At 37.9% G+C, this 8,999-nt stretch overlaps 1 protein-coding gene across 1 annotated transcript; it reads left to right on the top strand.

Moving 5' to 3' along the window:
- The first annotated feature begins 540 nt into the window (after positions 1-540).
- On the top strand, positions 541-4,466 carry LOC116063683 (galactose-specific lectin nattectin-like). Its single transcript, XM_031318603.2, has 7 exons — positions 541-585; positions 703-777; positions 862-897; positions 1,767-1,888; positions 2,041-2,172; positions 3,600-3,711; positions 4,044-4,466. Exons 2-7 carry the CDS (start codon positions 717-719, stop codon positions 4,109-4,111), a joined length of 531 nt encoding a protein of 176 aa, XP_031174463.1. The 5' UTR covers positions 541-585; positions 703-716; the 3' UTR covers positions 4,112-4,466.
- The last annotated feature ends 4,533 nt before the right edge of the window (positions 4,467-8,999 follow it).

Raw genomic sequence — 8,999 nt, 5'->3', positions numbered from 1 at the left:
CCCGCATGGTGCTCTGCATGGTGCCCCGCATGGTGCTCCGTTGTATCAGCGGTAGTTGGTGGTTCAGTTACCCAAGAATAGGTGACTTTGAGCCGGTCAATCAATGTCAAGATCAATGAAAAGATATTCCAAAGCAATAGTTCCCGTCTGCTCGATCTGGGACGCTTGAATGAATTTAATTGACATAAATGTCAGCGTACGGCGACATTGCAGTTGTAGCATCGACTGATTTATACACGGAGATGTGATTGATCGCTGGTTTGGCTGCATGACATTCCTAATCTCTAATGATCATAAGTAATAACAGTTTGGTTTTCTTGTGATAATGACTTAATTATCTTAAGGCAACAAAGCTTGTTTTCTCCAGATAACGGTCTCAGCTTCGTACAGCGATGACCACATGCAGCAGTATGTTGTTCAAGTTTCTGAGAAAACGTTTCTGTGTATGAGAACAGTCGCACATCTGTTCACACCTTTGAGAGATGATGAGATAAGAAGCGGTATTTAAGTGCTGGTCTTCCTCTTGTTCAGTACATCGCCCACAGGACGGCTGAGAGGAAGGAAGAGAAGGAAATACTGCAGCAGGTTTTGTGACAAACTTTCATATCATCTTCTGACTTTCCTTTACTGGACTGGCAGTCAGTAGGCACAGTCTGTTCCCTACGCAAGTATCAGTAACATGTCTGTCTCTCTGTATTAAAGCTATCATCTTCACCATGAAGACACTGACTGTGTTTGCACTGGTTTGTGCCATGGCGGCTCTGACTGGAGCTGCTGGTGAGTATTAGGTATTAAGGATGTATTTATTGCCAATAAACTGTAAGAATCCAAGTCAATAACGCATTATCAAACTTCTTCCAGCTGTTCCAGAGGAAAAGGCCGATGAAGACCAAACAGGTGAATGGATTTAAGATGTTCTCTTCGATAGATTGTACGTTGTCGTGATGCTCTGCTGTGATGACTTCAGCTACACTTTGTGTCTATGACCAGTTTCTCCTGATAAAAAACTACTTATCGCTGCTAAATTTTAAAAACCATTGTTTTTCAAAATTTATAAAAGGCTCATTTGAAATTTTACTCACATTCACACTCACTTTAATACTCACAGACAGACGTAAAGGGTGACCAAAAGCATTGATTTATGAAAAAAAATGAATGACAAAATATGGACATACAAGATTTGTGCTCGACAGTGACGTTATGTAACTTATTTTATTTTTACGGTCAATGTTGTTTTATGTTATGTACTTTAAATGTTGTCATACTGTTTTATGTCATATTATTTCATCGTGCATCGTGCTACATCAATTTATGTCATTATTACCGCCAGGGAGGATAGGTTTTCAGCTCCGTTTGTCTGTTTGTCAGCAGGATTACTAGCCCGATTTTTATGCAACTTGGTGGAAAGGTGTAGCATGAGCCAAGGAAGAACCCATTACACTTTTAAGTGGATCTGAATTACATTAAATTACATTAACATTGTAAAATAGGGCATTTGTGCTGCAATCATGTGGTGTTGAAATAATCTGAATAACTGGGAAAATTCACACTTCCATGACATTGTGAGATGGGGCGTGCTTTGGTGGAAAACAGCGCTCTCTGAGGGCCCTTTTTGTGTTAATTTATATTATTTTATATTGCGTTATATTATGATTTGTTGTATTATAATATAACGTCGTCATACTATCAAAATAAATGGATTGAATATAATAAGTTTTAAATAAAAGAGATTTCAACCCAACCAAACTATTTGTTCCTACAAATAGCTGATATTAATCTGGCCAAGAGGACATTTTGTTCCACAAGACGTTGTTCCAGAGGCTGGACTCGGTACAATGGACGCTGTTTCCGCTTCGTTCCAAGACCAATGACCTGGGCTGCAGCTGAGGTAATGTTGGCGACTTTAACCTCTACAACAACTTCATGTAGTTTGCATACACATGGGCATTCGGTTACTTGGCATCTTGGTGTTGTCCTTCTTACTTTCTTTAAAACTCTCTCTCTCTCTGTCTGTCTGCTTGTTTGTCTCCTGTACTGTAGAAAAACTGCATGTTCATGGGTGGACACCTCGCGTCCATTCACAACATCCTGGAGTACCTTAGGCTTCTGAGTCTCATGAGCTCCAGTCGTGTGTACAAAAAAACGTGGATTGGAGGAACTGACGCCCAAGAGGTATTTTATTCATCGTTGCATGAGTTGCAAATATTACGTTTCTGTAACATAAATTTCCAGGGATCAAAGAAGGCTTATCTTACCTCATCTCATTTTAAGTTACTTGAGTAAAACAACTTAAACCAGAGGTGTCAAGCATACGGCCAAAGGGTCCAATCAGGCCCACTGGATGACTTTGCAAAGTGTGAAGATTGCAGAGAAGTAATAAGGTAACACTTTACAATAAGGTACACAAAAAAAATAGGTAATTAATGATTAGTTACTGTTTTTGAAAGAGTAACGAATGATTAGTTACTGTTTTTCAGAATGGTAGTTACTGTTTTTCAGAAGGGTGGTTACTGTTTTTTGAAAGAGTAACAAATGATTAGTTACTGTTTTTCAGAAGGATAGTTACTGTTTTCAGAAGGATAGTAACTGTTTTTTGAAAGAGTAACGAATGATTAGTTACTGTTTTTCAGAATGGTAGTTACTGTTTTTTGAAAGAGTAACAAATGATTAGTTACTGTTTTTCAGAAGGATAGTTACTGTTTTCAGAAGGATAGTTACTGTTTTCAGAAGGATAGTAACTGTTTTCAGAAGGATAGTAACTGTTTTTTGAAAGAGTAATGAATGATTAGTTACTGTTTTTCAGAATGGTAGTTACTGTTTTTCAGAAGGGTAGTTACTGTTTTTGTTCGTTACTCATTCAAAAAACAGCAAAAACCATTTTGAAAAACAGTAAGTAATCATTCATTACTCTTTCAAAACCAGTAACTAATCATTAACTACCTATTTGTTGTGTACCTTATTGTAAAGTGTTACCAGTAATAATTCCAATTCCAAATGTATTACTTTGATCTCAATCTCAATCTAATATCAGAGTTCGTTAACACTTGTGTTGTCTTCCCGTCGACCATGCAACTTTTTTTTCTGTTTTTTCATTTTTGTCAGTTTTTTCGCGTTCTTTTATAAAAAAATTTCAAATTCTATGAAAATTGAATAAAACACCCAAATTCAATGAAAGTAGTGAAATGATCATTTATTTTACTTGTGAATGGAACCATCCACGTTTTTTGGGTTTTTGGCTTTTGGTTTCAATTTGGTTGAAAGAAACCCAAATTTCGGATATAGTAACCTTTTGAAAATGGGTCAAATTTGACCCGAGGAAAACAGGAGGGAGTTTATTCTCTGAATATTACCCCTCTCTCCCGGGTCCGTAACATTACTTTCTTTCCTACGATGGCCTTAGAACGCTGTCGTAGCAGGAGCAACTTGCTGACAAGAAACTCTGTGGCAGATAAAGTTTCTGATCTTTCTGGAGAGGTTTACTGGTCCGGCCCACTTGAGATCAAATTAGGGGGATGTGGCCCATGAATTAAAATGAGTTTGACACCCCTGACTTAAACCCTTTCATTCCATGTCATATTCACTTCTATTCTTGATTCCAGGAGAAGCAATGGTTCTGGAGCGACGGTACACCTTTCAACTACGTGAAATGGTGTCGTGGAGAGCCTAACAACAGTTTTGGCAAGCAGCATTGTCTGGACATGAATCATGAAGGTAAAACAACACAGTGCTTTTTGTAGCAGTGAGCCTGGTAAAAGGTGAAATAAAAAAATACGAAATTATCTAATAATAATGTCAGACAGCTCAGATATAATGTACTGTATCTCGAGCGAAAACCTCTTTCTGAGTCAGATATCCTTTGGTTTTATCAAATCAGTAGGTGGGTTATCCATACACAGTATTACATCATTTACGTTTTGACAATGATTTGTATCTTGTCAGTGACCATAGTGATATCTGTAATAATTGGTCACGGTTAACAGTTTGAGGTTGTTTTTTGTGTAACATTCGCTGACATCATTTTTTTATTTTTTTTGTACTTGCAGGTTACAAGTGCTGGGATGACCTGCAATGTAACCGCCGATCTCCATCTATCTGCGCCAAGAACATCTGATGATTCCTGGGCTGACCCAATGACGTGAAGTACCCCGTAAAAAGCACAAACTCTGGTTTGGGTTTCTGCCTTTAAATACATCTGTCTTCACTCCGTCAGTCTCACATCTGAGCTGAACGGTCTTATTTAAATCTCATATCTTGATTTCTGTTCTATCGCTGTAACGCTACTTAAGGAAGGAAGCGACAGGTGACAATAAGGAGCTGGACTGTCTCTGAGGCCTTGTGCCTTTAATAAGAGCAGACTGAATGTGTTATGAAAAGATTGCTTTTAGCACAACCTGATATGTATTCTTTAGAGTGAACTCTTCTTTCTTGTCTTATGCAAAATTAAAAGCCTGAAGCATTAAAACAAACTGGTCTGTGTTTTATCTCCTGTTTAGATAGAAATGTCTCGATCCTTGGGGATGATCGGACATATTTTAATGGTTTTTTACCGGCTGAAATAAAACCGATTTCTTTACTCTGCCCTTTGGTCCCCCTCAGCCTGCTAATGTTGGAACATGAATGGCCTTTACGTGCAGCACTTCACTGCGTATGCAAGTAAAGTTTAGACACTGAGGTTAGAAAATGAACTCTAAACTTTAAATTTATTTATGTGTGTGAGATTTAATTCAGCCCAAACTCAGTTCAATTTGGGTTTTAAAGGTCCTAAAACATGCTGCTTTTTGGATGCTTTTATATAGGCCTAAGTGGTCCCCTAATACTGTATCTGAAGTCTCTTCTATATAGGCCTTAGTGGTCCCCTAATACTGTATCTGAAGTCTTTTATATAGACCTAAGTGGTCCCCTAATACTGTATCTGAAGTCTCTTTTATATAGACCTTAGTGGTCCCCTAATACTGTATCTGAAGTCTCTTTTATATAGACCTTAGTGGTCCCCTAATACTGTATCTGAAGTCTCTTTTATATAGGCTTTAGTGGTCCCCTAATACTGTATCTGAAGTCTCTTTTATATAGGCCTTAGTGGTCCCCTAATACTGTATCTGAAGTCTCTTTATATAGACCTTAGTGGTCCCCTAATACTGTATCTGAAGTCTCTTTTATATAGGCCTTAGTGGTCCCCTAATACTTTATCTGAAGTCTCTTTATATAGACCTTAGTGGTCCCCTAATACTGTATCTGAAGTCTCTTTATATAGGCCTTAGTGGTCCCCTAATACTGTATCTGAAGTCTCTTTATATAGGCCTTAGTGGTCCCCTAATACTGTATCTGAAGTCTCTTTTATATAGGCCTTAGTGGTCCCCTAATACTGTATCTGAAGTCTCTTTATATAGACCTTAGTGGTCCCCTAATACTGTATCTGAAGTCTCTTTATATAGACCTTAGTGGTCCCCTAATACTGTATCTGAAGTCTCTTTTATATAGGCCTTAGTGGTCCCCTAATACTGTATCTGAAGTCTCTTTTATATAGACCTTAGTGGTCCCCTAATACTGTATCTGAAGTCTCTTTTATATAGACCTTAGTGGTCCCCTAATACTGTATCTGAAGTCTCTTTTATATAGGCCTTAGTGGTCCCCTAATACTGTATCTGAAGTCTCTTTATATAGACCTTAGTGGTCCCCTAATACTGTATCTGAAGTCTCTTTCCTCCCCCAAGGGTTATTTTGAGCATCAAAGACTTCATTTCCTGCATTCTGATACACTTTTATGCACCAATGTATTGTGGGAATACTTTTATTTATCCTATGAGAAGGAAAACAAAAATGACATTCAAAATATATCAAAAATATAATGGAATATAAAACAGTAAGGGGGCTTTCACATCAGGGACCTAAGCGTGGATCACAGAACTTGACCCTTGAACTTGAACTTACAAGGTCTATAGACAGGAAGGAGTTATGCTGAAATGATGCAGTGAGAGAGCTGTTCCTGACCTGTCAAAGAGCGCCCTCTGCTGTGATTATGGTGAATTGAAAGCTGCCCCGGCTCGCAGGATATAATCAATATTTTTTTTTTATTAGTTTTATTTGACACTTTTACAAGTGGCTTGTTGATTAATACATAAATAAATAAATATATAAATAAATAAAGACACACAGGCAGGGACAGTTGATTGACAGATGCATCACTTCATGTCATAGTCAAATAAACAATTGACCATTTTGTGATTTAAATGCTGTATTTTAGTTATATTGGCCTATCAACTTTGTACAGCAGTTGCCAGATGTGGACGACCATGGTACCAAACCTGGCATCCTCACTGTAAAAACAACAAGAGCTCAGGAATATGTTGTTGCATGTGACATATGCATATGCATCAACGGTTCACTGTGAAAACTATTGAATATGGACAATCTAAAAAACAAAGCATATAGATAGCTAAAAAAACCCCTTTGATGCACAATACTGTTGTGTTATATGTTTCCCCGCATGACTTGCAGATATACTCATGAATATCTATCTATTATTGGTATCTCGTTTCTCAAAAACATTTTGAAGAAGTAGAAGCTTCTGAAAACAACTTCAACAGAGAAGTTGAGGTTTCATCAGAGGCCATTGTTACTGCCTTAAAAGGTTACTCTTTATGCCAAGTCATTATTAAAGAAAAAAAATAATTGGACATCCAAAGACTCAACACTACTCATGACAAATACTGAGACGAAACAACACAATAATTCCAAATTCATAATTCAATTCCAAACCTAATAAAGCAATACACATCCTCTAAATAAAAATATCTTTCAGGGATGGATAACTCTCTCCATACATTTCACATTTTAAGGAGCAAAAGGACTATGTTTCACTACTCCATTTCTAAATACAATCTTAACATTTTTTAATGCTTGTTTTACTATTTTACTTCAAAAATCCTGGTCAAGGATTCCATGCCACCACTGTTTGACAATTTACTGTTCTGGGTTCCTGGGGTTCAATTTAAGGCTCTCATATTTGCATTATACATGCTTCCCCTTGGCTTCATTTCTGAGAAATACAACATTTTGTATCACTCTTATGCAGATGATCTGAGTCAATAACGTGATCTCATGGGAAGGCGTATGAATAGCATGACACTATTAATGATATGATCACTAATCACTGATCACGAGCTACATGTATGTACACCCCATTGTCGTTCACATAGTTTAGCCGACCTGTCATGTGAAATTTACGTTTAGCTGACAAAAGGTGACCGTGAGGCGGGTACTGGTCACCGTGAGAGGACAGCAGCAGTGACAGTTAATTTTAGCCACAATAGTTTGTTGTCATGCAACGATTGTGTCAGTTGAGTTTAGGTACCAAAATACTAGTTAAGATTAGAAAAAAAGATTATGTTTTGGGTTGAAACACTCCCGGGTTTCCTGGGGTGCGATGAGTGTTGAAATAATGTTGAGGAACTCATTTTTATGATTATTCCAACACCACATGAATGGAGCACAAATGCCCTACCTCACAATGTTAACGAAAGTGAAAAATAATTAGTATATCCGCCCCACCAGAATTTAATGAGTTACTCTTTGACCCATGCTACACCCTTCTTGAGTTTCATGAAAATTGGGCCAGTAGTTTTTCTGTAATCCTGCTAACAAAGAAACTGAGGAGAACATAACCTTGGCGGAGGTATTATGAAAACTAAACTGAAGTAATCGTGTTTGGCCCTTCTTTAAAGTATCTCTGGAGATTCAGCCATGATGATATTTGCTATGAAACTAAGTAATGCATTCTGTTCTTTACACTAAACGGTTGTTTACTGTATCTACTCTCGTTCTATGTGACATTTAAATATAAAACAGAAGTTGGGGAATTGTTGCATCAGAGTTATTCTATCTGTGCTACACAAATTCCACTGGGTCACTAAAGTTGGTTTTACATATTGCAAAATTATCCTTTAAGGCCTTCTTTACCTTGAAACCTATACGGAACAATAAAAAACATAAATAGAGTCTCTCTGAACCCTGTGATTTCCAACAGCTGACCAACCTGCTTAGCTCTCTATATGTAATCTGCACGTGAATAACTGCCCACAGCTGCTGCATGCCTTTCAATTACATTAAATGGAACATTACAGTGTCTAAGTGCAATGGTACAGAAGCTGAGGACGGCCTTTCTTGCGTTATTTCAAGAAAAGAAAAGATAATTTCCTCTTAATACTCATAATGTTCATCAGGCCCAGATCAAGCTGACGGTGATGAACTTGGTCAAGTTAGCGGAGGGTTAAACTTGTGAAGTCCAATTTTCAAAATAAGGTTTCAACAAAGGGCATTAATCAACACATTCTCATGAGCCTGTCTGCATGATGTAGTATGAAAACCTTATGCACGATTTGTATGATATCCTTCATAATTAAGGCGACCAAGTAACGGCCGGTCACATGACAGTTTGACACTCTTTAATGTTACATTAAAGCGTTGGGTATATTTGAGCGTGACACCGTGCGCTGGCCTCCGTAGATGGCGTGCGCCCTACGAGCATGCACAGAGATGTTTATGCGCAACGCATTGGTCGTTGCACTACTCTCCAAAACACCAAAGGATGTACAAACAAAATAATCTGTGAATAAGCAAGAAGTAGTAGAGAAGAAGGGAGCGGAAGTTAAGGAAAGCTGACTCTCTGTGGCAGTGGTATAGTCTAATGTATTGTAGTGGGTATGGGGGGAGTTTTGAGCATCAACGACTTCATTTCCTGCATTCTGACACTTTTATGCACCAATTTGCGGTGGAAATACCTTTATTTAGCCTATGTGAAGAAGAAAAACACAGATGACAATTCAAAATATATCAAAATTACAATGCAAAGTATGTTGTTACGTGTCCTTGGGCATTTTTAAGTTGGTATATGGAAATCCTGGAGCTTTCTTAGTGGGTATACTGCGTAAACCTGCGTATCACGTAGACTACACCACTGCTCTGTGGTGTGCACATGAAGAATCATATGTTTGTACAGACGA

This window comes from Sander lucioperca, chromosome 17 (assembly GCF_008315115.2).
Source record: "Sander lucioperca isolate FBNREF2018 chromosome 17, SLUC_FBN_1.2, whole genome shotgun sequence".
NCBI classification, from domain to species: Eukaryota; Metazoa; Chordata; class Actinopteri; order Perciformes; family Percidae; genus Sander; species Sander lucioperca.
This window is presented reverse-complemented; position numbering and strand designations above follow the sequence as displayed.